Source organism: Cinclus cinclus, chromosome 4 (assembly GCF_963662255.1).
Source record: "Cinclus cinclus chromosome 4, bCinCin1.1, whole genome shotgun sequence".
Lineage (NCBI taxonomy): Eukaryota > Metazoa > Chordata > Aves > Passeriformes > Cinclidae > Cinclus > Cinclus cinclus.
Genome location: NC_085049.1, coordinates 36,514,292 through 36,542,271, shown reverse-complemented (window position 1 = coordinate 36,542,271; position 27,980 = coordinate 36,514,292). Strand labels below are relative to the sequence as shown.

The window sequence follows — 27,980 nt, the reverse complement described above, 5'->3', positions numbered from 1 at the left end:
CTTTAAAACAATTCCTTTTTCTTCTTAATTTCTGTGGCTTCAGCAACATTATGCAGTCTTGGTGCTTCTTTTCAATCCTACCTGCGATAGCGTCTGTGACCATCCTCTGCGAAATGGCTGAAGAGCATCATAACCCGTCCATTCTTTTCCTTCTGGAAAAAAATTGTTCTTGGTCTTACGTGGGAGACACCAGCAGTGTTGGAGCAGCAAAGTCACCCACGTGTCTGCCCCACAGAATTGCTGCACAGGATCACTTTGGGCTCTCCTTAGGGCCGATACTCATCTTTTCTGCCTCACCCAAACCAAAGAAGCCTCACTGACCAGCAGAGCCATTCTCAGGGCTTTCTCTAGGTGTTATTTTTTAGCTCTAGGTCTCAAGCCATAAGAAAAAAAACCAAGTAAATCTAATTCAGACATACTCCACACAGCCATAGCATTCCTTTGTAAAATTTATTTAATATATGGTAGATATGCTCAAGCAATTCTGACAAAAGAATGTCACTCAAGGGCTTTGCCCAGAATACATGAAATTCTCAGTCGTGTTACTCAGTCCTCATTTGCGAAACCCAAAACCTTTTGTGCATGTGACTGATCTGTAAGAGGCCTGTGGCTGTGACCTTCAATCTTTGCAGGGTGGAAACAGCACATCTATTCTGCTACGTAGTTACATCCTGGAAGTCACATGATGCTACTGAAGTCAAAGCCTCACATTTTTCAAACGGGAGTTCTGCTGAAGCTCTAAGTCAAAATAATGAAATTAAAGTTTGGAAAAATGTATTAAACTATCAACAGATGTGTTGCTTAGAGCACTGGCTACTAGCAGATTATCTACTGCAATGTCAGCACCAAAATACTGACTTAGGTTTTATATTGTTCCTTGTGTTGTTACGTACCACACAGACTCTTAGGAAAAAAGTTCCCAGAAAAATATGAAGCTTTAATGCAAAAGAAATTAAAGCAAGTAAATGGTGGTTTAAGTACTACAGAGACATGAAGCATTGCTTCTTCATATCCTGCTAAGAAGCAACAGCTGTACTTCATTTTTACTAGATGTGGTTGAGAACTCATACTCATATAGGTATTTAATGATCCAAATATAATGGTCCTGCATAGTTTAATTACTCATATGAAGGCTCAACTTCATATGCAATCTCTTAATAAAAGATGCTGCTGTTAAAATCTTGCTTTGGTTCTAACAGAGAATAAACTCTGTAACAGTGAAAATGCTTCGGTGGAATTGAAGATTATTGACCATGGATCCTGAGCACAGTTGACAGTCAATGTTATTCCTTTTTGATAGACTCCTTGTTTCTTCTTCCTTCGTGGTATAGCCAATACAAGGAGAACAGGTAGAGTGCAAGGCAGACCATCAAATCATAGTGGTAGAGTGTTGCAGCAAATAGGAGAAAGAATAAGAAATATAATATTTTGAAAGCAATATGTTTTAAACCTAGAGACTCACTAGGTAACTGAAGTGCTTCACTCTTCTGGTTAGAAATATCTGCAGAATCAGAAGCATATTGGCTTTCTTTCTGTGAGTCACCAAGCCAGTTCTGTATTTTCCCCTCAGTTATTAAATGGTCAGCTTGAGAGTCTGTTCCTCCATTTTCTTTGGTAGACTTACTAATTAAAACCTCTGGCCTCCATGACTTCTCTTGTTGGAAAAATTGACCTATATTCCTTCCTATTCCTTCTCCAGAAATTGCTGTGTCTGAAGAGGAAGGTACTTCTCCATTTTCAATGTCAGGAGAGAAGCTTTTCTTAATACATGTAATTTCATTTGTTAGATTTAAATTGCACCCTGACTCAGCAGCAGCCTTGTCAATGACTTTGGATTCAAAGTATCCATACAGGTGCTCCGTGCCTGGTTCCACAGTGGGCCCTTCTGAAGAAGTCAGTGAAGAGCTTTTATAATGGTAACTAGGCACAGTATTTGTACCAGAAGGTGGCATTTTTGTTTCAGCTTTAGAACATAAACAGGAAAGTGTATCACCATGGCTTTCTTCCCTGTAGAGCTCTTCTGCTTTCTCATGGTATAGACGCTTCTGTGTGCCCAGGGGACTTTCAGGTACTTCTGAACATAAACCCTCCTGCAAATTTCCTGTAGCAGAAGTCTTTACTGCTTCTCCTACAGGTAGAATATTGTCTGCTTGTGCTTTGGCACATTTTTCCCTGCTGTTGCATACAGACCTCGTTTCCCCTTGCAGTGTTTCATGTACGCATGCATTATAAATACCTAAAACTGATTCCTTTTCAAATTCAGTGTCATATAATACACCCACTGTGTTGAGTTGACAAAGAGCATAATGTGAACCATCATTTCTCCCTTCATGTGTATCAAACGCTGTTTCCTTTTCCTCTGTGGGCCTGTCACTTAGTGCAGTCTCTCGAGGTAGCTTAGCAATTACTGCTTTTTCACTGCCAGGCATTTTTTCTGGAGCACTTTCTGATGTTGTTTTAATTATATAAGCTGTACCTGCCTCTGCTTTCTCTGTAATGCCTCGCTCAGAGACAGAATACTTTTCACAACTCTCTGCCTCCTGGCAGGTAAACAACTCCTTTGTGGAAGTCACAGTCTGAGGTTCCATGCTCCCTCTCGCTCTCCACTGAACCTCACTCCCTGTTTCTTGCCACCTCTGCTCTATGAAGGTTGTGTTCTCTGTCTTCTCTCTGTCTTTTAACCTTCTGAATTCGCTGTGTTCCTGAGTGTCCTCACGTTGCCTTTCATCCACCCTGGTGGCCCTGGATGCCTGCTTGTTGTTCTCAGCTGGCAGAGGTGCTGGGTTGAGGGTCGTGGCATTGTGTTTCCTGTGTGACTTGAAAGGCTTGGAAGCTTCCTCCTCACCAATTGATGCCAAGTCTGCTACTTCAATGACTTTCTTCTGCTTCCCTAAATCAGTGTTCTTTTCTGACATTTCACCAACTCCTTTTTTTTGTGTTGAATCTGTTGAGACACCAGCATGTGCAAAAGTGCCAGCATATAAATCTCCTCTTAAATGTACCTGAACTTTGCTTTCAATCATCTTGATTTTTCCTTCATTTTTGTCAGCAACTGACAACAATGAATCCAAAGTTTGGAGAGACATTTGTGGTGCCTGATGCTCCAGAGCTGGATTAGCATTGCCATCCAGCGTCCTTGCTATGCATGCGTTAAATTGCGTAGATTCATCATGCTCTGGTAAAATGGTTTCTGGTCTCATTTCACAGGCCCCTTTTGAAGTACCAGCAGCATCCTCACTGATGAATAACCTCTCCATCATCTTACTTCCCGAGGCATTATCTATTTCACCTTTTGAACTATCTGTGTGCCTCTCTCCTTGTCGGCTTGAGCCAGTAACCATAATATTGGTAGCCTCATTCTGCTTTGTTAGAGGAAAATGTTTGGCCGATAGAAGGCTTTCACTGGTACCAGTATGTTCCAAAGACCACTCATAGCTGTTTACTGAGCCAGCAGTGACTTCCTTCCCTGATAGCTGATTATTATTATCTCTTACAGAATACTTGGCTTTATCTTTTAATTCTTCTCCTATTGCATGTGAAGTGTTTTCAGATGAGGAACTGATAGGCAAAGGGTGTAAGGCACTGCTTCTTTCTATACAGGTTAGCTTTTTCACCAATCTTTCAGTTTCACATGGAAAATTAATTGGTTCTGTTGTATATAAATTCCTTTCATCTCTGGAAGAGGTACCTCTAGCTCCTGTGAAGTGTTGATTTAACTGAAACAATAGAATAGAAAAGAATGATCAAAAAGTGCTTTGCAAAAATACGTCAAATGAAGGAGGCAGGATTTCATTATGGAAAGTTTTGTTTTCAGTAACAAAGCTTTTATGGAAACATGTTCGGAACCATTTGCAAAATTTGCATTGCATGTATTTTTTAACATGGGTAATGAGCTTTATGGTGGTGCTGAAAGGAGCAGGAAATAAAATAGTTCTCAGAACCCTCTCTCTTTATTCATGAGTTCAGTAAGCTGCTAGTGGATTTTATACAAATTAAATCTGAAGAGGATATTCCCTTAAAGGCAGGCTAATTTGTTTTCTATACATTTGATTCTAGATTTGGAGAGAGGAAGCTGTGGGGTGAGGGGAGGGGGAATGGTGCTTAAATGAGGGCATTGATACAGTACATCAGTGTCCAGTAATATACAGTGTTGTCCAGTAAAACAAAGGCACATTTCACACTGACAAATACTGTAAGGATTATCTGTGTTATATTTCTCTCAGAGACCATTTTACAGGCTTCAAACCAGAACTGTTTTTAGACAATCTGGTAAGACATGAGCTGGAAATGAGATTAGCAAAGTAAAAGGCCAGAAACTAATCATTCTCCCTCCCAGCTTCCAAATATCATATTGTATTATTCAGCTATGCCTGCTTGTCATTGCACTCTCTTCTCACTTTAGCAGTCACACAGATAGCACTAGCTGATCAATTAGAGGCTAGCTTCTTGGGCACCCCTTTATACATTTGCACTTGCTGTAGATACCCCCATTACAGTTTCTCTTATTAATATGTTTTCTGCAAAGCCTCTGCAAACTATTAATAGTAAAACGTCACTCAAAGAAAAGTGAGGGAGCTAATGTCTCTGCAAATTCTGTTTTAATGACCCTCTGCCAACCAGTGCTCAAGTGTATTTGAGTTCTTCGGTGATGCCAACTGTCAGGATTTAACAGTGAGATGCCTGTGTTTTTTTCCCCTCCTCATAACTGACATTTGCATGATCTCAATAATTATATGCAAATCTTACGATTTCCCCTTCTTCTCACATAAGGCTCATGTTACTTGTCAACTGCACAGCTGTCTTGTGAGCCAATGCCTGTGTGTTTCAAAGATTTGGTAGTATTTCCATGTATTATAAGCCTTCATTGTTTAATTCATTAAAGAGCGCAGAGTGCAAATTAACATCTAAATTATAGCTCCCTCTTCATTTATTGTATGGACAAGCCTGGCAATTGATAAACAAATGGTTATATTTGATCCTCTTTTTTGTAAAAGGGTGGACTGAGAGCAACAAGGGATTTTAGAGGTCCTCCTTTGGACTTTTCGCCATAAAGGAAAAAGAACCAAAATGTTGACTTCCAAGCAGTAAAAAGTCCCACAATAGGCAACATTTTTCAACTTTTTAAAGCAAAAGAAAAGAAAAATTTATATTCAAATGAGATTATTTTTTTCTCTCTATCAACAAGAAAGAAAGCATGGTTTCCCATCTTCCTCTTTTGTCTGATTCAGCATTCACATTTTTACAGGTGATAGCTATTATAATCTATGATTATGAATCTGTGCACCCAAATGATATGAGCTGAAAACAGACTCTGGGAATAATAGATTGCTGTATCTGTCTCATTTATTGCCATTTTTTTCTTTCATACTGAAAAATGTAAGGCAAACCACACACGCTCATGCACGCAAATCCAAATAGATTGAATGTTCACTAAGTGTGAAATTCATTGTAAAAAATATAATGTAAAATACTGATAAAGAAGAATCTGCTAACATATATATATATATAATTACTGTGCTCATATAGCTATCATTTCAAAAATCTCATAAGCAAACACTACTACAAATACAAAAATTTTACAAACAGAAAGCATGTATTTAAAAATATTCCCATCCTAGAGACAAGGAGGGGAGATTTTTTAAAATGTTACCCTTCTAATTCCTTAGAACTGTCTTTTAGAGCCTCTGGTAAAGAAGTAAAAGGGCGAATTCATTAATTTAAGACCGTAAAAAGTTGATGCACTATGCCGAAATCAAAGCACCTTCTATTGTTGAATCAGTTAGAGATTCAGTGTAAGTACAGACCAAGGCTTTACATTTGTAAATTAGTACATCAGTCAGCTCTGCTAAAAGGGGGCATTTCACCAGCTTTGAAGCGTAAATGGATTCAAATCATTTAATACTGTAGATATAATTGTATAACACTTACCAGCAACTCTAATTCTTTTTCATCATCTTTGTGATCACCCTGGTTGTATTCTGCATTTTTCTCTTTTATATTTTTGTTAGCTAGTTTGGTGTCTTTGTCTTCTGCTTGTGAATAAACAATCTCCGGGATGTTTGTGTCTGAAGAGTTAAAAAAACAGTTGAATAATTTCCATGAGGTCGGTTGTTACACTATTTTTAATTAGCATGTGCAGTAAAGTAAGGAAGAACTAATTAAACCGGGTGTTGTACCTGAAGTCCTTGAGTTATTCCGTGTGCCATCATCAGACGTTGCCAATATTTCTTCTTTTCTGTTAAACAAAAAGAAACTTCTTGTGTTATTCTGCAAAAATTATTGTTCTAATTCCCCTTAGACTCAAATATAAAGACTACTAGTTAATTGCACAACATTTGGAATGCTATTTGAAATTCTGAAAATCACAGCTACATAAAATGTAGCGTTTTTTGAGCGACCTGATATTAAGGCTTGGTCATAAGAAAGAATTGGCCAAGAAAATGAGAATGTGTTGACCTTCAGATAACATTGCAAATCTGATGGGTTTTCCCAGGCCTTTTCTGAGATAGCAGCACAAAGGTGATTAGATGGGTCAGTGACAGGAGAGCATAATTTTGGGGTCAGGCGAGGGTCTGGAAGGATATATGTGTCAAGAGGCCAGGGCTCTTTCTTGCTTGTGTTTTTCAAATGTTTGTATGTTGACAGAGATGGCTGGGAAAAGGCATCTTTGTTACCTGAAATAAAGCAAAATATTCTCCCTGCATGCGTACTGTATAAATCCTGTTGCTAAACTATGCCTGGCCAGCAGGAATGAATTCTGCTTCCCTCAGCCAGTGCAATTTTTTCTGTTGCTTTGCTGTCTGTGAAAACAAAGGCCAGGTTCAACACAAAAAACCCACCTACAGAGAGATGCTGAGTGCCTGCAGTCCTCATCAATATCAATTGATATCAATCGAACTGCCAAGTCCCAGCACTTTGAGTTGTGTGCTTATAGGGATCTAACCTTTAGTGGAAAAGGAAAAAATGTTAAGAGAATGTCACTTATGTAAAATGTAAATTATTATATCACTCCTAATGACTTGTCTATGAGGAGCAGTTTTTTTTCTGTAGACCTTAATTTATGTGATTTTTAACCAGCCGTCCACCTCTGTTACTGAAAATTACTTTCTAATTTTCAAATATTAATCCTTTCCCCTTCTATTTTCTCCTAGTGTCTTTCATTTAAATTGATATAACATTAACTCTGCCACCTAAATGCTTAATTCAGAAGGAGGATGCTAAATTTATACTCTATTAAAAGAACATAGACATCTACTGTCACCAACTTCTTAAAAACCAGTCTTTATAGGGTTTACCAGCCTGAACACACAGAACCTCTTGCCAGTCTAGCATCTGATCTCTGACACTGGACACTGTCAGATATGTTAGGGAAAGATGTAGAGTTGTTGTAAGAAAATAGTTGGAGTAATTTGCACTGCCCTCTTAAATTTCCTCTGGGACATTTTTAGTTAGAAGTTGTCCTTGAAGCACAAGATTTATGCTCTCTCAGCAATTATTTTCCACTATTAATTGCAATAATGCTAAATATTTTTGCAATCTGTGTGAATGTCATGTCACTCTTGAATTCTGGTGTGTGCATAACCTCCATGTATTTTTTGACTATTCCACTCACACTGAGCTGTACTTTCCCCTCTTGTAGTTGCTATAATCTGAATCTTTTATTCTGAAGAAGGTGACAGATTCACCTTTTTTCAGTTGATTTATGGAGGTTTTAAGGTAAATCATTAGTGCTTATTATTTATACATAGGGATTTAAGGAGGTTTGTTGATTTTTGTTTGTGGGTTTGTTGGGGTTTTTTACTGTTCAAAGGCTTGGCTTAGTGTTGCATCTAGTTCCCAGTTTCTAGTTTCTTCTGCCCTTTTGTATCTTTTTCACTCACCTGTGATAAACTTTGTAGGTTGGGGTTTAACCATGACACAGATGCATCAAAACATTCAGGTGCTATTAGGGCATCTGCAAAAGCCCTAGATTAGGAGCCAAGACATGTATAACACATGAACTGAATCACTACCCCAAAACAATGATCTCAAAACATGGGCCCAGCAGGAAGCCTTCTGCTGCTTTCCAGCATGGGGAAAAAAAAAAAGAGCATCCTAAAATGTCTATATTTCTTTTAACATAGCTGACTACCTAGAGTGTTCAGCCAAATGGATGCCACAACTCTTTGAAAGCAGGGATGGCACCATTTGCTGCTAGAAGGGGCTCCTGTGTACTTCTTAAAGGAACAAGGGTTTGACAATTTTTTTCATTCAAGAAGCATCCTGGGAAGGGGCACTGTCAATGCCTATATCTAGTCTAATATTCTACTGCTAGCTAGAGTTCATAGCAACTGCTGTGGCATCCAAGTAGCCATGCCGCTTTCGGCTTCTATCACACCCTCATGTGATAAAAAACCCCACTGTACATCATTCATGCAAAAAATAACCAGATTACAAGAATACAGAACATTTGAGGAAAAACTGGATGGCAGATTTTCCTTTTCCTAATGGAGTTGGATGTACAAGCAGGATCCTTACTCTTTAGCTTAATTTTCGCACCTTGGAGAAAGGGGAAACAGAATTCTGCCCCATTTCCCGTGTTACCTTGTTTTGATTAAAAAAAATTCAGTGCAAAAATATAGACACAGTGTTTGAATAAGGATGTTAAGGATGAGTATTTATTTTATAAACCTTTAAATAAAGATGCTTCAAAATAGATAATTATGGGTGTGTGCCAGGATACTGTTACCTTATCTAGCCTTATTGTTCTAAGCATCTGTGTTCTGGCAGTCCGGTATATCACCCCTATTATCCGTGGTGAGATATTATCACTTCCAAAAGGAGATTCATTCCCTCCAACACAGGAATCATGGGTAAGATGGAGTGACATATCCTTTGAAGGCACTCCTTTACCTCTGAAATAGACTGGCCACAAAGGGAACCTACACCTGTGGCCATTATCTAAAGCTGCTTGACTCTCACCTTGTAACTCTAAATTCAAACTGGAATGTAATGTTATGGAATTTTAGTGGCTGGGACTGTAACACTCAATATATGTGTGATCTGAACCCCTCAGTTTTGCTGTGATTAGAGCTGAATTTTTCCTTTTCTTCTAGTAACATCTGGAGCCCTGGTCCACAAGTTTCTTTTCACAACAGCAACGCAGGTAAAAAATAGCCTTGCACCTAGACTGCAGGGCTTGTAGCATATTTTTTTTTGTCTACTGCACTTGATTTCATAAAGATTTCTGATTTATAGCCTGTTGTTTGTGCATATCAGCCCTGCAAATACCTGAGTACAGGGAATGTTGATGTAAAAGTTATTTTACTTAGCTTAATTTTCGATAGAAATATCTGTCCTCATTTAATTATTCTCAGGAGAAATATAAAATTTGCTTAAATTGAGGATATTGATACTGCAGTGTTTGAGGATCACAAGGAGCATAAAACAAATGTAATTTATATCACTACTTCAATTTAAGAAATGGCATTTTGAGGCTATGGGTGCATATAACTACAGAACAATCTCAGACCTATTTGTGTATCCTAAGGACTGAAATACTTCCAAAAAGACAATAAAAAATAGCCCCTTCATCAAACGGGAAATTAGAAGGTGTTTGTCTAGTTCATAATTTTTTTTCTCCATATTTCCCTGAAAAGGTCCCAGCAGAGTATCAGAATTCCATGAGAATATTTTTAAATTAGAATATTAATTAAGCTTTTGTTTCAGAAATTAATTATTGCACTTTGTTCTGAAGCATGGTCTAAATTTGCCTATATGATGAGAGACATATTTGTATTCTGTTTAAAAGGGTTTACTTTTATTTTTAAGTGATCCAAGTATTCTGACAACTATGCAAACTAGAAAAAAAATCCATTACGTCGCATTAGGCAATTCCATTCCAGCATAAGTAGCCATAAACCTGCAGATGCTCTGTTGCTTTTTCTCATTCAGCTGAATGGGGCACAGCTTCATAGACTATACCAGGAACTTGTGAATTTGAACCAGCTAAAAAAAGCTAAAACCTATGCTCATATGATTAATTCTTGATGAAATTAGCACTCACTTGTATGGAGTTATAAAAATAAGTTAGGACTGAAAACAGGTTATCATTGTAATTTTGCATTAGAAAGAACAAATATGAATTCAGTAGGACTGAGAAGACTGAAAAAGTGATTGACATTATGTGAAGGAGTTCAGAAGTCCCAAAGTTATGTGGAATTGTTATCCCAGAGACGAATGTTAAACTTGAACCCTAAAGATGTGAAGAGTAGACAGTAAATATCTAAATGACAAGAAAAAAAAATTAATCAATAAACAGTATTTCTTTCACTTCATAAAGGTTGGAATAAACTCAGACATGTCAAGGTTTTTGAACTAGCCCTTTTGTGTTAAATAAGATTTTTTTAGAAGTGAGGTTTCATCAAAATTTCAGATAATCTATATATAAACCCACAAAAAAAAGACTTCCCATAAACTTTTCTACTAAAGTGCTAGTGGTGGGGCAAATTCTTATAGGAAGAGAAATCTTGCAGGGCATAACTGATAGGAACAGCAGTTTAGAAAATTTTATTATTTCATAGAGTCTGGGAGCAGAACTTGTTATTTAAATATGTTTCAATTAAGAGAAGCAGATAATCTCCAACCCAAATATGAGAGACCCATCAGCAGAAAACACATATTGGTTTAAAACCTTTGCTATTCACATCTATTCAAGTGGTGCTATACTGTAACAGTGTCAGAAGAGTAGAAACAGTAAGAGCTATATTTAGGAAAAAGAAGAAAAATTGTGTCAAAGCAACTACAGGCCCAGGTGTCTTCAAAAAGTTTTCACAATAAACTTAAAACAAAAATGAGAGAAGAAATATAGATAAATGGAAAATGGCATAAAAATTGCAGACTCACCTGATAATATCTGTCTTTGATAAGATTACTATATTTCCCTTGTCTAAAAATCAGTTATCTGGACTTCATTAAAGCATTTGTTGTACAGCCACATGGGAAATTTATTAATTAAACGGGAGAAGAGGGAGTTGAGCATAAGAGCTGGGCGGTGGGAGAGGGGCTTAGTGCCAAGCAGGGTCCCAGGAGCTGGGCTGTGGAGCTAGCAGGCATGGCTGGGGAATCGGAGAGGACAAGTCATGTAATCAGACTTACTCAGTCATGTTATTACAGACCAAAGCACAAGAAGTCAAAGTTAAATTAAATCCGTGGCAGAGAGGAAGTTGGGAGACATCACCAACACAGAGGAGGATTGAAAGAAATCGGTGGCCTGGAGGATCGGAATAATAGATAAGGGATGGAATTCAAAATTATGAAGAGTCAGGTTATACATTTAGGGACTAGAAAGAGTTTCTGCCACAAAACTAGGCCTCAGAACTTAGAAGAAAGAGGCAAACAAGAAAGTCAGAGGGTTTTTTTGCCAGAAACCACTTCCAAGCCACTGGTGTGAGATGAAGCAGATATTACGATATAAAAGTAAATCAAGTTCAGCGGTAATGTCTCAGGGAAGGTAATCCCAGTTATGAAAGATTTCCAAGAAATGTTCATGTTATGGCAGCAGGCACCAACAAGAACTTCTCTAGAACATTTGTCTACAACATCCAAGAAAGATTGATTCAAACTAAAGCATGTTAAGAAGAGGACCAGAGGAAGACTGGCAGGATGAAAAGTCTCTATTAACTAAGGAGACAGATTGAGCAGTTCTATTTTCAGCATAACAAAATAAAGTCCAAGAGAATCACTGCTATTGATATAGCAAAGGGGTAAATGCTCAAAAGAAAAAAAAAAGCAGCAAGACCATTAATGCATTGATATAAAGAGTTTGCAAAAACATTTTTTGTGAAAACTTACAAGAAAATCTGTAAGCATTAGAAAAGTATATCCTGTAGTTTGTCAGAGCAATTGTTAGACATAAGGAGCTAAGAAAGTCTCAATATGGAAACATGAATATATCTTTGTGAACAAGATCATGGAACACATTTCCCAAGAGAAGCAGAATTCATAGACCCATAGTTGCAACCCGCCCCTATTTCAAATGCTCCTTTGCAGCTATATACCCTGAGTATTATACTTTTCACTATGGAGTGAAAAGTATATGGAGTATGGAGTTTTCACTATGGAACAGGAGATGTTTTGGCCTGAAATAGGTTAGGGAGTGTAGCCAAGAGTAAGAAACTTCTTCATAATGGGAGGGGTTTATCATAGCTTGTCATTATTTTAATACACACACCAAAATTTGGCTAAAGTTGTGTCTGTATGTTTGTATAACTCACGGTACCGTTCACTTTGTTCTGTGCTACATCCACTTATGCTGGATCTTACTATCTTAATCGTAGGTACTTATTTTTAAAAATGTGCAAAAAGGCTAAAATTGTTGCATTACAGAGTATGGAGAGATGAAAATTCACCTGAAAAAACTCTGAAATTAATGCAACCTTATCAATTTTGTACCATCTGCAAAAGAAAACATGGGATATTATTTAGTTTGAAATTCAGAGAAGTATGAGGTTGTTAAAATATTTAAAGATTTTTTTTCTCAGATATTTAGTTAAAATATGTAAAAGGGAAAAAAGTTTCTAGCACTATTTTATTTTAAAATAGTCTTAGGTTTTGTGGATTTTTTCATGCTTCTGAATTTTACCTTAGATTCAAAACTGAAACACATCAAAATTCTACCATGAAGATAGAATTGAATGCATTGAAGTTGAAATTGAGGTGAAAATAAAATGTCCTCATGAAAAGAGCTGGCAAGACTGAAGTTGCTAACCAAACCATAGTTATATTTTAACTTCAGGACAGATTTCTATGCCTAAGAGTAACCTCATACAGCAGCAGGCTTCAATATAACTAGTGCTTTTGGATCTAGTGCCAAAAATAGCCAGCCTTGCTGAAGAATGATGCCACTGGGATGTAAACAACATGTGAGATCCCTGAAGTGAAGCAGTTACATTTGTCAGCAGTGTTTTACTGAGAAGCAGAAGAGCAAAAAGTAAATTAGAAATTAGTGCAATTAAGTACTCCTGTTTGAGCTGTCACTGAAACCAAACAGGCAATCCTGCACAGAACTGTAACCCCACAGAGCTGAGAAAGGGAATGTGGGGAGGGAAGGGCAGGCAGCTTACTTTGGTTATTTTTGCATCATTAACAACAATAATTTTAGAAGGAAGCAGAGAAAGAAAATATCTGCATTTAAACAAGCAAAAAGAAAAGTTATTTTAAAATGTTTATGTACACATCAAAAGTAGAAAGCCGGCAAAAGATCTTGAAGACCTGGGTGAGAAACTACAGAAAGGGTTTTTGACATGTAATTCTAAAATTCAGTAATATTGTATGCAATATCATTCAAAATCCACAAACATGCAACAAGAATGAATTTCTCAGGAAGAAGAAATTTTGGAGAGGGTTAAGAAACACTTTGTGTGTGTTAAGTTCTAAGCAGAGCTTTAAAGGTTTATTCAATTGTCTGTTAAAGCTCAGAAGAATAAGAATTCAAGGTATTTTTTTACTAACATAACCCCCATAACAGTTGGCTTGCTTTAAAATATTGCTCTATTTTAATTGAACAATTTTAATATTAATCTATTTTAATTTAATGGGTCCTAAATTACCAGTTGGACAGGGGAGGAAATATTTCCGAAAGAGATTCACACTGAGAGAAAAATGCAAAAAACCCATGGTACTAAAAAAAAACAACAACAAAAAAAAACCAACAAAAAAACAAAACAAACAAAAAAAAAAACACAAAATGAGTCAAAATATGAGCTTCATTCTGGTTTGGGAGCCACCAAGGATCCTGATGTGGACCTTCAAGGTGTAGACTTTTACTTCCTTTGTGATGGTGTCTCCATAGTTAATTTTATTTTAGCTCACTGACTGAATATATGAACTAAGTATTCAATGAGTAAAGACAAACTCATTCCTTGCCTCCATATTGCTCAGTTCAAAACTCACTACAGGGACAAGTCTCCCTACTGATTTGAATTGATATCTGTCTTCTCAGAATCTGACGTTACAGTTTATGAATACAACCACAAACACAATTTCTTGTCACGTGCTGTACTTAGTCTCCAGCCCTGGTGCTGCCAGGTAATTCAGAGCTGATCTCAGGAAGAGGAGGCACAACCCTGGCTTGAGGCCACCTTTGTGCCTCTCTGTGCCCAGCACCACCTAGGAAGGGTCCCTAATGTGATGTAGAGATGACAGGGAAGCTGAGAATTATCTGTCTATGTACTGGCTTAAGAGGGCAAATATATTATTTATCCTCTGGAGAATTTCTAACATGGAAAACTGCCTGCTAGAGGTGTGTCCAGTGGCCTCACCACTGATCAGTGCTTGACCTCCTATTTCAGGACTCTTGAAAACTGAGAGGCCACAAAATATCTGCAGCAGAGACTCATACAGTGAGACACGTTTATGTTCCTCCGCCTATGTGTTACGGAGAGAAGCCATAAAGCACACATTGACCTTCCCAGGGCACACCAGTCCTATGCACAGAGACTCCAGTGCCCAGTGGTGCCTGGTAGTCCTGGTCTCACTGGAGTAAACCAGCTGGTGGGCAGTAGGATCTGGACTCCTCCAGAGTTCTACCTGTAAGTTGTATCTGCCCAGGCTTTGGGCTCCCCATGTCTATAAGAGAAGAAAGAGCCTTGGTGAAGCTAAGGAGCAAAATCATTGTTATTACCAGACCTGGTGCTTCTTATTTGTTTACCTGCGTATTTTGTCTAAACGAAGGCAGAATATAATTTTTATGAACAGTATGCTCTCATTTGAAATTGACACTAATGAATGCAAGGCCCTTTCCCCCTCTTGTTTGTACCATCAAATTAATTAGCTCTATTGTGACATCAGTATTTTTCTCAAGTAGTTCAAGGCTTGAGCGTTTTCCTTTCTTTTTCTAAAGGGCATCTTCAGTGCCCTTTATCTACCATAAGAATCATGCATCACTTGTATTTTTCACAACTAATGCTGTTTATTATAAAACCTGATTGTGATGTGAAGATTGTTATACTGTGTGGCAAATTGCCCAAACAATTACTGTAAATGCATGAGCCATAAACTGTACTGCCAAGGACACTGGTAGGTTAGCTCCTATAAAAGAAACAATTAGAGTCTGAGGTGAAAATAATAGAGATGAGATGACAGTTATTGAAAAGGCAGAACATCCAGTTTAATGTTGTAAATACAGGTTTGTAGATTACACTGATGGTTTTAAAGTATTCATGACTTATTGAATGGAATAGAATATTCCATACTTTAGAATGGGGCCATAATTATTATTTCCTTTTAATTGTGATGTCTGATGCATTTGTGAGCAGTTGTTGAGAACATCTTCACATTATACTGATTCTATTTCTAAATTATCATTCTGCTTCAAGGGTTGGAGGGGTTTTTTATTATTTTACTTTCTTCGCATTTTGTTGTTCAGGGTCTGTTCTGAACAAAGTATTTTCTCTTGAGGAACGTGGAGTGCTTAGAGGGTTACAGCAATAATTATTTCAGTTTCAGCCTACACACTTCACTGCTTTAAATCATCATTAGAAGTTTCATCCCTCAGCAACTCCTGCTGAGACAGTCTTAAACTCCAAGAAACAATTAGATAAGAATAGCTAATCTTTATAGCAACTTGTATATAAAGGTATTGATAAGAATTTGCCAGAAATTAAGGGAATATATTTTTTCTTAGAAATCATCTAAATACAGTAAAAGGTTATTGCTATGATTGCTAAAGAATTTCAACAATTCAAACCAGATTTGGAGTGTATGAAGATTAGGGCGCATTAAAAAAAAGATGTGCACCCTTCAAGAGGATATGTTGCAATAAAGTATGGTGTATATATAAAGAAAATTCAAGTAGACATTACTGCCTGAGGATATTAAATAGTCTTCAGGTTTTATTTTTAAAGACAATATAAAAGGATAAATATATATATATATAAATATATAAAAATAATCTAATATTAGACCCTAGGCAGAGTATTAAACAGCTGGACACAGAATTACAGCTCTCCAAGAAGGCAGAGATACTGGGCACATAAAATCAGAACAAGGAAGGGTCTTCCCAGGGTTTAAAGGAGAGGATAAAGTGAGCAGCAGAGCAAAAGCAGCAACCAGCAAAGGGCAGTCAGTGTGAGCAGCCTTCCTGAGTTCTAAACTACCAAACCCATTAGTCAGGAGAAGCTGGAAAAAGCTCTGAAGTGGTACTGAAAGCAAGTTGCAAGGAAACTAAGTACTCATCTAAGACACTTTTCAGGGAAATGCTCTGTGTTGTTTTCAGGCTTTTACATACTGTTAAAAGAGGATGATCTTAGTAAGAGGTAGGGGTGTGTTAGAATTTGATGGAGCTGCCCTGAAGCTCAAGGAGGTGTTGGGCAGCAGAGCTGGGGAGGTAGCAGAGCGGTGGCCCTGAGTAGTGCCTGCGTCCTCAGGCTGAAATAACTTCCTCTTTCCAAAACTCAAGGCAGGCTCCTGGGAACTAGATCTTAAGTGCAGCAGAGGCCAACAGCTGCACAGATTAGAGACAGACCAAGCCTGCACAGAGCAGCATGGGTGAAATGTGGAGAACTGCTGTCCATGCTGACAACAAAACAGAGGACAACTGAAGCTCAGCCAGCACCATTCCTCACTTCTGGGCTCCTAATGAACACTCCAGAATTTTGACTTCTCAGGTGGATTTACTGAAAATATGGCCAATTCCAACCTAAAAGTGTTTTGGTTTCAAATGATTCCTCCTTGTGGAGATGTCATGTTATACATACCTGAACCATAACACTGTTATTATATGTCATGTGTAGCAGTGTCATGGCCTTCTGTTTATACAATTACTTTATTTCAGAAGGTATTTAGAAAATAGAAGCACAACAGAAAAATAATTTAATGTAAACAATGCAGGAAATAATAAATTAAAATTATGTTAGATTCAAAACTGATTGAGACCACAAAGGAAAAGATTCAGAAGCAAAAATTGCAGACAAAGATCATCATCTATAAATGAAAAGCTGTGTGAATACTAAGCAGAAATAAATGAATAATATTTTTAAATATTGCCATTACAGCTGATCCTATTAATATGGAGTTGTATGTAAAATAGGAGCCCTGATTATGAATCTAGGCAAGACTGATTTTCCTGTATGACCTTCAACTAGCAGCAGTGTTAGAGAAGGCTCAACCTAGTTCTTAGTAAATAGGTGTCACCCAACAAATGGGACTGACACTAATTAGCTTCTTTGTTGATAGTCAGGCAAGAGGACAGAGGCAGGAGATGGTGTGGTGCACTCATTAATAGAGCAGCAGGTGAGGGCATTTGCCAGCTGGCATGGCAAAGGAGGCTGTCATGGCAAAGGAGGCTGTCATGGCAAGGGAGGCTGTCATGGCAAGGGAGGCTGGCACTGCAGCAGCTGTTTGGAAACTACCCTGGCAATAGAAGACTTCACTTCCAGGAGAGTTCGTCAAGCAAACTTCACAAACATTTTGAATGAAAACAGAGACACAAATACCCTCTACTTAAATGTTTGAAATTTGAGGAAGACAATATTAACCTGTGGTATTTCTACATCTTGAGGAAATACCCCTTAGATTTTGTCTTCTCACCTAAGAAAAGGGGATGTTACCAGAAGAAGAGAAAAGGTGAGCCTGAAAAAGGACAATAAAGGACTGTCAATAACTTCTACACATGGAGAAATTAGAAAAGAAGTTTGGAAAGTGAAGTTGAAAAAGATGCTCAGAATAAGCAATATATGCTATTATGATTAATAGTATCAAGGGGGACAATTGATCAAGAGAGCAGCTGTAAGGGAATTTTAGCATTTTTTTTCTGCAAAGATAATTCCCAGTAGGACTCTGACAATGTTTGTAATAAATCTATTTTTATTAAGATTATTGGATTGGTGTTATCCAGGGGATTATATTTTCCAATTACTAATATTTTCATTTTTCAGTCTTAGTTTATGATTGAAGCAGGGACATGGGTGGCACAGAACAAAATGCATTGGCCTGACTTGGGATGAGAATAATCATTGCCTCAAAGCAAACAAAGTCCCAAGAAATTAGTCTTTATTTTCTAGCTCATTAAAAAAGACCTTGAGTTTTAATAGCAAAACATTCATACTTTTTTTCTTTATATATAGGTGTATATCTGTCCATTTGAATATTTCAAAACCATTCAGTCTGAACCAGGAGTCCAACACCAGTTTGGTGCCAGGCTCAAACCTTTACTGTAGCACTGTCTATCCCTAAATCACATGACTATAGGTATGAAGACTGCAGAAGAGTCCATTGCATAATAAATCAGTTTTACCACAAATTAAGCTATAGAAATTATAAACAAGAACACTGTCACTTTTTTCAGATCCTTTCATAGCTCTGCCATTATTGTTGTACCTTATTGTGGTATCCATGTAGCAATGTTGAAGCAGTACCTGTTCAGAAGTGTTACACAGCTGTTTTATATGCAGATTGGTCAGAAAATTCATTGAGTCCTTTGACAGAATGGGCAAAGTGTTTCATAAACAGAGAACCTCTTTCAAAGAGATTCTTCAGGGCAATGTTAGAAAGTCTATTGAGAGATCCATTGTGAAATTAGTAATGCAAGGTTTTTCTATTTGGATATCTATCTCCAGGGCCAAGCTGTTGAAAAAGGGGAAAAGGTGAGTGAGCAGCCACATTTTCTGAGAGCTAGGCTTGGCCTAATGTAAGAGGATACACTTCATAGATCACTATTTTTTCTGGAAAAGGCATGATCAAATATCAAAATGATTTTGTAGAAAGGATCTGGGGATAGTGTCCCTTTGTTCTTCTCCGGTTTCTTTTTCCCACTGCTTTAAAATATTGGAGGAGAGAAACTTTCAAGTTCTGTCTATTTTGGGTAAATCTGAGAGCAGACAAACATTAACCTATGTTTCCTCTGGTCTTTATCTGAATGTCACATGGCAAAAATAGAGAAGGAGCAGTCTCTTCCTGGCATGTCAAAAGAGAGTATTTTCTAAGAGGCTGCCTACAGTGTGGTGAGGCACGTATACAAGGTGGTGTCTTAGATGGACTGTAGAGAGATAGATGGCAGTCAGGTAAGATACCACTGAGATGTCCTAAGATACCACTCCTGGGGAGGAGAACAGAAAGGGGGACCACATGAAAAAACTTTAGACAGTTTTTCTTAAGAGAGGACAACTAAGATCTAAATCTTGGAAAGCAATTGTAAATTCAGTAAGTGTCTCCATAGGATGAAAACTCCAGGTGTTATCATGACAAAAGACTTTTGCAACCTTTTTTCATTTTTCACATGCTTACTACCACATAGCAAGAAGACAGCTGTGTGATAGATATCAGTATATCTATCAAGAAGACATGGAAAAAACCTAGGAGACACTGGTTCAGATTTACTAGGGTAGCTGCAGAGACTGACAAACTCCCCAACCCTCTACCATAACATGAACCATAAACATAACAGGTTTCAGTCTAGCATATTTTATATTTATCACCTAGCATCTATAAATTTATTGCAGGGACAATTTTGCATCAAAACAGAATGTAAATGCCAACCCACTTGGTGCACCTAAGTAAGGTAAGAAGTACCTGCCAACTTCGCCTAGTTCACATTCAATTGTGTAGCCCAGTGCCCTTTAGGACTGCAGTTAGTAACCAGCAGTAATAAATCTTCAGGTTTAGTGTTAGAGTATCAGCTGGTTTCACAAATCAGGAGAGTGGCAAGACACTCAGAAAACCAAGCCCCCTATTATGCTTTGGCATGTCAACTAATACTTCTTGTGCATGCCACTGAAGGTCTAGGGATCAAATAGCCACTTCTAACATTCTCCCACGGTGTTTAAAAGGTCTTACCCTCTCCTTTGCCCTAAGGTAAGGACTTCATTTAACTTTCAAAGTATTTGTTTGGACCATTTTTTCCACCTTTTGTAGATGAGAAGATAATCCACATTTAATATTAAAAATACCATGGGCAATTGGTTTTCTGGGCCTACATTGCAGCTGAATCCATTGCTTCAATTTCAGAGTTGTGACGCTGGGACTGGATCACAGCTTAAAGTTCATAATCAGAATAAACAGCTCGAATGACACTGGTGGTCATTGCAATGATTAAATATGACTCCAGTGCTCTCAGCTAATGTTGCACTAACTTTAAACATCTTTTCAAGACTAACATTTAGCAAAGTCAAGGTTAATGTAATGGAACAATTTTTTTCCAACTGAACATTTATGAACTTTAGTACCTGAATGGTAGACAGGAGAGAGTATCGAAATGGTTATTTACAGCCTGGATCAATTTGCAAAATAGATGTCCTCCTAAACAAAAGAATCATTGAACATACAGGAGTTCATTTAGCAATGTACTTCTATTTTTCCAAAGGTCCTTAACCAGCAATCTGAAAATACGTCTGGTCCTGTAAATATTAACATTCAAGGATAGTTTTACACAAGAAGAATTCTACAAAGTTCAGTGAGACTCCTGATGTTCATTAAATTATTTATTGTGCCTATAGCAGGATCAGCCAGTAGTTGAATTAAAAAGTTCTAGGAGTCAGTCATAGCAGTGTTACAGTATTGGCATATTTAAATTAGTTGATGAAATTATAGTAACTGAAAAAAGTCTTACAAGTGTAAAGCCAAGCAATGCATGTATAATACAAGTACTTATCACGCTGAGAAATGACACCCAGATTACAGAGCACAGGTTTTATATGATTTCATGCAAAAAAAAAAAAAAAAAGCTTTGTAGCAACCATTATTACCCACACAACAGAACACAAATTTTTGTTCTGTAGCATTGCTGAGAGCAGTTTCTAAAGTAGAACTTGGAAATAAATGAGAAACCACTGATACTAATAAATTCCAGTGTAAATACTACACTAGGATTGTTAGTACAGCAACATGTTATTGTCATGTGCTGCTCCCTTACATTTTATAAGCTCCTTTTAATATTTCAAGTGCAATAAATGGATGGAAGATGGGTGGCACAATTCCAAAAGCAAAAATGTGACAGGTTTTTATCTTTCAGGTAGTCTCCAATTAGGAGACCACAGGAAGAACATATCTATTTGTCTGTACATGCCATTCTCGTCCACATCTTCCACCTCTTTCTTTAACACTTCTGTGATTGCATTCAAATACCTAAGCTATTAACCTAAATATGTATCTTTAGGTTCTTTAATAAGTGTCATATTTCAAAGAGTATACATGCCCAGATTTTGAAATATTATGATTAAGCAGACAGAAAAAAAACATTGGCTGTAGTTTCTGGCCAAGTAGGATTGTTCTCTATAGAACATTTTTCAATTGGTTTATCTTAGCTTATTTTAAATTACTTTGGAGAGTAAGGCTGCAGCATTTTCCTCAAAAGATAACCCTAGAGTTGCTATTAAGCACTCTTAATGCTGAGTCAAACTCAGTTCCACAGCTTGCTTTTATCCTGCTTGTGTGAATAATATAATTTAGAGCACTTTAAATAATTATCCTGTGTCCCTGATAATCATGGTCTTCGAATATGTGGAAAAGTCTTATTTTGATGCCAGTCCTACCTGATTATACAACTGAGATAACTGGCAATGACCAGGAGGTAAGAGAAGGTCTGGGAATACTGTCATATTAAACAGAGAGAAGAGTGTCCCTCTTAGCTGGCTCCTTTTGAATGGATAGTTTCTCTAGCAGCTGCTCTCCTGGTAAAAACAGTGACTGCAGTCATTTCCTATTAATAGCAATAAACTTTAGTCAAATCCCATATCTGTATGCTGATCAGGATGTAACCCATGACTTAAAATTCCAGAAACAACCTTGAGATTAGAGGTGCACAAAGAAGATATATGTTTTTACACCTTTCCTGCTCTTCTTTTCCATTCCTGATTGAGGTGACACACAATCAGAAGAAGGATTAAAAGGGAATAAAATTTAAATGCCATATTTTAAATGAACCAGATGGGAACAATACAGTTGTTCCTCATAGCAAAGTGCATGAGAGACTATTTCCAAACATCTTTGTCAGAAGGTTTTGATTTCTTTTTTTAATCAGATCATGAGGTTGTGGGAAAGGCCAAGAGGAGCCGAAGCAAAACTGCATTTCTCAGCACAACCTAGACACTGGTCTGCCATCTACCTGGGAAGAATGACTGAGCATGGTGCAGTCCTGCCAAGCTGCATCTTCAGCAACTTTTACTTTCTTTGCCTCCCGTCAGAAAGGAGATGATCAGCAGCTGAAGAAGGAAAGGTACTCATGCACAGAAGAAATTTTCTCACTGACAGTTGCTTAGAGACCATTCAGTATATGTGCTATCAAGTTTGGCATCAGCAGCCCACGGACATGGCTTTTCATCTCTTTTTTTCTCATTGTGCAATGAAGAGCAGCTCTTGTAAGAGCCATTGCCCTATTCTGTGCTGTATTTTAAAGTGGCAACATGGAGGGAAGCGAATTGATGTACTATTACTCAAAATGTACAGTTTAGCAATTACAAAAAACCCAAAAAAAACATAGGATCAATATCATCTGGATCACAGCGATAATTGGGGATCAGTTCAGAGGGAAATATTTGTGGGCTCAGAGAGCTATAGGAGGATAACTCTAACAGTTGTGACAAAAATACTTGCCTTCCTCTTCCTTGTCAGAGGACAGAAGTCCAAACACATGATACTTTTCTGTAAAACAATTCTCATGCTTATCAGCCATTTTTCCTGGTGCTGTCACTTTTGCTCTTAACAGATGGCAAATCAAGACCAAGCAGAGAAATGGGATGCAGCATCCCCAGTGACAGGGGCATGGCTTCCATAATTCTTTCACCTTTCAGCGTAATCTGAAGGAGTGTGCGTCATGCATCACCCAACCAGTTCCTGTCTGATCAGACCAATGCAGGAGCCTGGTGTTCACAATACAATCATGTGGTCTAAATCTGAGGGCTGGGAAGAATTCATGTTCAGAATCATTATCTATATCCCAAAAGAATGAGAGTCAAAAAATGAGAAAAGAGTGAATCTGATGCAATTAATTTACATTTTTCTGACTTTTATATATATATAAATAAAAAATTTTATGTGTATATATTTATATAAATAGGATGGAAATTGCACCTGTTTATTGGTAGAAGCTTTTCCATTTCCAGTGAGTCTTAGAATTTTGGGAGTCAATTTTTCTTCTGAAGTATGTTTATTATTATATACAAGTTAAGCAAACAATTTCATATAGACCCAAGCATAAATTAATTTAAGCATTATTTTCCCAAACTGTATTTTGTTCCTGTGCATCCTTTGAAGACTTTTGTAAGCCATAAAAATTGTTAAAGTTTATGAGGAAATAATTTCAGGCTCTTAAAATACAGCTCGTACCAAATACTTTATGTAATTTTAAGAGAAGTCTATTTGTTCATGCCTAGACATGGAAGCAAAAGCAAATGAAACATAAAATGAAGAAGCAGACTTTCAAGTGATGTGGTTCCAAATATCCAGATGTAGACAGTTTTCAGCATTAATTATTTGATGTAGTTTTGCTTTTTGCTATAAATTTTTTTCAGGTGCAACTTTTGAGAGTTAATTTTTAAAATGTATTTATTAATAATGGTGTCAGAAATCAGCCTATTTCTCTCATTCACTCATCTTAGTCCTGGATCATGTTCTTGAGGGAAACTTGAAATAGTCTTATTATTGTGTTTCCCCTGTAACTTCCTCTGAAAGTGAATATTATTCCTTTCACTTAACACAACTAATCCTTGCTAATGACATTTAATGAGCCACACAAATATGCCCTAGAGTAGATCAGACTCTCTGCTTAAAAAAACCATGATCCTTTCATGTCTCATTTTTTAACTGTAAAGGTAAATTGCACATTTTAAGAGGAAGTATAAATATCTCAGAGCCAAGAGTTAAAAAAAAATTAAAATGTTACTACAAGTTTCTAAATTTGAAACAGAGACCTAAATGAGTGTCCTTTAAAATTATCCTTCTATTCAGATTGTTAAAAAGAAATCTTTAGTTTAAGATGTCCAACTCACGGGTATGGATGGCAATATTCCCTACCTGTCACTTTATTGTGAGGATCATAAATAAAATTGCTTTTACTATCTATTTACAATGCTGCAACTCCAAGGTCAAGCTAGTTTTGTTTGAGGACCCCCACACACTTTGCTAAATGTTCTATAAACACCCAGAACAGCACATATAAAGCTGCAGAGTTTATCATCTGAACTAAAAGTAAGAGGAGAGAGAGAGATGGACTGGTGGAGGAGAGCTGGTAAATGGGCAGCACTGCTCAACATGAAATGAAGGAGTAACAGCACATCAGCAACCTCACTATGCCAATTTCGGGGGGTTTGTTTTTCTTGTGCTTTTTTCAAGATATCAAAGCAAAGGAGTTTTAATGAGGGTCTGAAGGAGAATAATGAGGTACTTTTGCAGATGTCTGCAGGGTGTTCCTCCTCACTCAAAGGGGGAACATGTACAAAGACACTTTGAAAAACAAGTGAGCAATGGAAGTTGGCATCCTAGCTCTTTTGAAACAAAAGGCCCCGATGCTGACCTCATTTACACTGGCAAAAGCTGTGACTCTTGTGAAGTCAAAGGAGTCCCTGTAGCATAAAATTAGTCCTGGATTACATACTGCCAGAACTGTCTTTAAGAAGCCTTGGTGACCATTCAAACAATATTCCAAAGGTACTTTCAGCTCATTTTTTGCATTTTCTCTAAGGTCTCTCTACGTTTTTCTGCCGCTAAAGAGATTCTTGAAAGTGCATGCTTGTTAACTGTTTGACAGAAATGTGTAGTAGATCCTAAAGTAGATGAGAATCTGACCACTCTGTTTTAAGTATTTTAAACATACATGTGTGTATGTGTCTATAAGAACAAATATACACATTAATGTATACATACATTCATACATCCATATACATGTGTGTATGAACACATGCACACATATGCATTCCTCTTCAGTCTGACATAGAGGGGGACAACTTTATAGTTGGATTAGAGACAAAGTAATTTTATACTGAGAGGAAGACACATCATCTCCTTTCCCATTTTGTAAAACAGCTCTCTGTCTGACTTGCACATAAATCATTTATTATATCCAAGTAAAATAGTATCTGCCAGAGGGAAGGCTTCTACAACTTTTGCTACCACTATGCATGTCATGAGAAACTTTAGGGAGTTAAACACGTAGGAGTCATTTGACCTTAGATGCCAATGGTACCTAGATTTTCAGATTATTCCTGAAAACATTTAGAAGCCCAGGGCTCACTAAACTGAGACTCAGCTCTCCATGTCCATCATCTGTTCCTTGTGGGAGTCACACTGCCTGCACATGCCTATGGTGTTTGACATCACAGCCCTTCTACAGGGTATCTCAGGTTACCTTACGTATCCAGAATGGGTCATGTGACACTCCTTAAAACACAGAAATTATGTATAAAACCAGACACAAATGCCAGGAATTTACCACAGGATATTTAAAAGCATTGTTCCCTCTGCTCTGGCATAATGGGATGTTCCTTCATGGAAGTATCATCATGAGGGCTCCAGAGCTGGCCCAAGGAACACTTGTCAGGAGAGCTTTGTGGACTGGCTATGAACCAGGTCTTGGGTTAGCTTTGGGGTGGCTCCTACCCTGTGGTGTTGATACAAGCACTAATCCATATTATGCAAGTCTCCTCACAGGGCTAATGTGTGATTAAGGCTGACAGAGGTTCCCAGCACAACAAGTGTGGTTTTGGGAACGAAGGCTCTGCATAGAGGAAGCCCTGGCTGTGTCCCACTTGCTTAATATCCCACCACTGCTGCAGTTCTGTCCCCCCTTCCCTACCACTTCAGTCCAGTGGAAGAGCACCAGTGGAATCAATCAGCGCTGTCTTATTTGGAAAGAGTATAGAAACTAAAACCCCAATATAAATTAAAAAACCCAACATTAACTTAATGCTGACATCCAAGTACTGCAAAGGACATTACAGGTAAAATACAGATTTAATTCTGCAGAAGTCCAACTGATTTATAGTAAATTTGGGGAGGAAAATAATTAAGAATTAGATTTTTGCATGCAACATTTTTTGCTAAAAAAATGCTAAAAAGGTTAACAGTAGGGAGCCAGAAATTACTATTAGTAAGTGTCTCTCTGTATGTGATTAAAGTATAAGTTAACAACTGCCACTTTATAATTAACTTATTATTTGTCTATATTTAATCAGAAAGTATATAGAAGATAAATTCTATAATTTTTTTTTTCTTTAATGTATTACCAATTCTGCCTAATAAAATATACTTCATTTCACCATTTGTGAAAGAGAAGTATGAACCAGTGGCAGGGAAAAGGAATTATTGCCCTAATATACAACTTGCAGAATAGCCCAATCACATGCAGAAAATTTTGTATCAGCTATTTTAATTGCTGGATTATTTCCTAAGTTGTCCACTTCTGCTTCATGAACCAGCAGTGCCATTTCTGATTTAGCAATTGTGTTTAAGGAAAGAACCATGAAATAAATTGCATGAAAACCCAGCTTTTGCTTTGCTTTTAAATTTTTTGGTTCACTTACAAAGGAAGTGGATGCAAATTATTTTAACTCTACAGATACCTTAGTTTGGAACAAAGTTCCCATTGACATCAGCTCAGTTTATATCCTACAGAGATCAGAATCAGTATACAGTGCACAGAGGGGTTATTGACCCTCATAGTACTTTTCAAATTAATAGCATGCATAGAATTATGATCCCAACTTATCTGTCTGCAGAAAACCAATGGCTGATATATACAAACACTTTACTGAAAACAAGTCTTGGACTAATTTTTCATTTAGAAAAAAAATGTAAAATAGAAGAAAATAACATGGGCAGTCTTGACTTGAGTAAGCATACATAGAAAGGCAGAATTATCCAGCTATATTTTAAATTACCAAAAATTAAGTTGTAACCTCACCTGCTTGGTGTCGTCTTTAAGCAGCCTTTAAGACACCTATCTGTAACCTCTTTCTGGGGTTTATTATCCACCTTGGGCACAGTTTCTTTCTTGTGACAAATTAGTGTGTAATTTTTGTCATCATTGTTTGCCCAGAAGGTACCAACTGATGTCTCGTAGCGTATACAGAATTCCACCTTAATTCCATCTTTCTGGAAAGGAGGCGCCAAAGAAATCTTAAAGCAAAACTGATCTGTTTCACTACCACAGGAATTAGGCATGAAGTCTGCGAGGATGTCATAATAGCTGAGCCAGTTATTCAATGTCATTCGAACATACACCTGTTTTTCAAAGGATACATTGAGGACTCGTATAATGCCGTTCATAGAGGTAATCCCAGGCTGGAGCAGGACTGACTCCAACATTACTTTCTGCTCTCGCACTTTTTGTAAAAGTTCTTCTTGAGAAGCAGGTAATGTAAACTGCGCTGACAAAAAATATTCATCCTGAGGGAAAACTTCATCTTCTATATAATTTTCTTCTCCTGTATTAGGAAATTCCCAGATATTGAACTCTTTAATAGACACAAGATCAAACCCAAATGCATCAGCAAATGAAACTTTTCTTGAGATGTTGGTGGGAGTATCTGCCTCCTCTTCCTCTGAAGCTGAAGAATTCCGTCTTCGGGGACGTGGGGAGAAACGAAGTTTAATGTCAATGTTAACATCTTCGTCCTCTGAAGTGAAATCATTTCCAGTGGGGACTTGTAATAAGTTAGCCCTGTTAACCTGACTAGGTTCTTCAAAAGACTCCATTGGGCTCTCTGATATAAACTGAAAGAGAACTGTACAACTAGTACCAGCTGCTATTTGAGATACTATGATTTAAAACAAGGATTAATGTTACAGTTGACATTGCAAAAGGGAGTCAGATCTATTAATAGATGTTATGGTGTGCAAGCTATGTTGGCCTTTCTCCATCTGACAGTATTAGATGTTACAATTTCAGTGATACATTTCAAATATTGTATTCCCTATTTTTATGTGGATCTATTTGCTAACCATGCAAAGAAGGAAGTTTTTAAATGTCTTCTTTGTATAGTTAAATTACACAAACCTATTTTAAGATGACC

The 27,980-nt window shown here is 37.4% G+C and overlaps 1 protein-coding gene across 1 annotated transcript; it reads right to left on the bottom strand.

Annotated features, from left to right (window-relative positions):
- Positions 1 to 1,283: 1,283 nt before the first annotated feature.
- Positions 1,284 to 27,663, bottom strand: PPP1R3A (protein phosphatase 1 regulatory subunit 3A). Its single transcript, XM_062491097.1, has 4 exons — positions 26,870 to 27,663; positions 6,177 to 6,235; positions 5,929 to 6,065; positions 1,284 to 3,716 (listed from the first exon to the last, which is right to left on the bottom strand). The coding sequence occupies exons 1-4, from the start codon at positions 27,661 to 27,663 to the stop codon at positions 1,284 to 1,286; spliced, it is 3,423 nt and encodes a 1,140-aa protein (XP_062347081.1).
- Between the last annotated feature and the right edge of the window lie 317 nt (positions 27,664 to 27,980).

Excerpts from the sequence above, each read along its gene's own strand:
- PPP1R3A (XM_062491097.1), bottom strand. The coding sequence starts at position 27,663 with ATGGAGTCTTTTGAAGAACCTAGTCAGGTTAACAGGGCTAACTTATTA. Across the intron at positions 6,236-26,869 it reads TTAAAGACGACACCAAGCAG|AAAAGAAGAAATATTGGCAA; the intron begins GTGAGGTTACAA and ends TTTGTTTAACAG. Across the intron at positions 3,717-5,928 it reads AAAAAGAATTAGAGTTGCTG|TTAAATCAACACTTCACAGG; the intron begins GTAAGTGTTATA and ends CTATTGTTTCAG.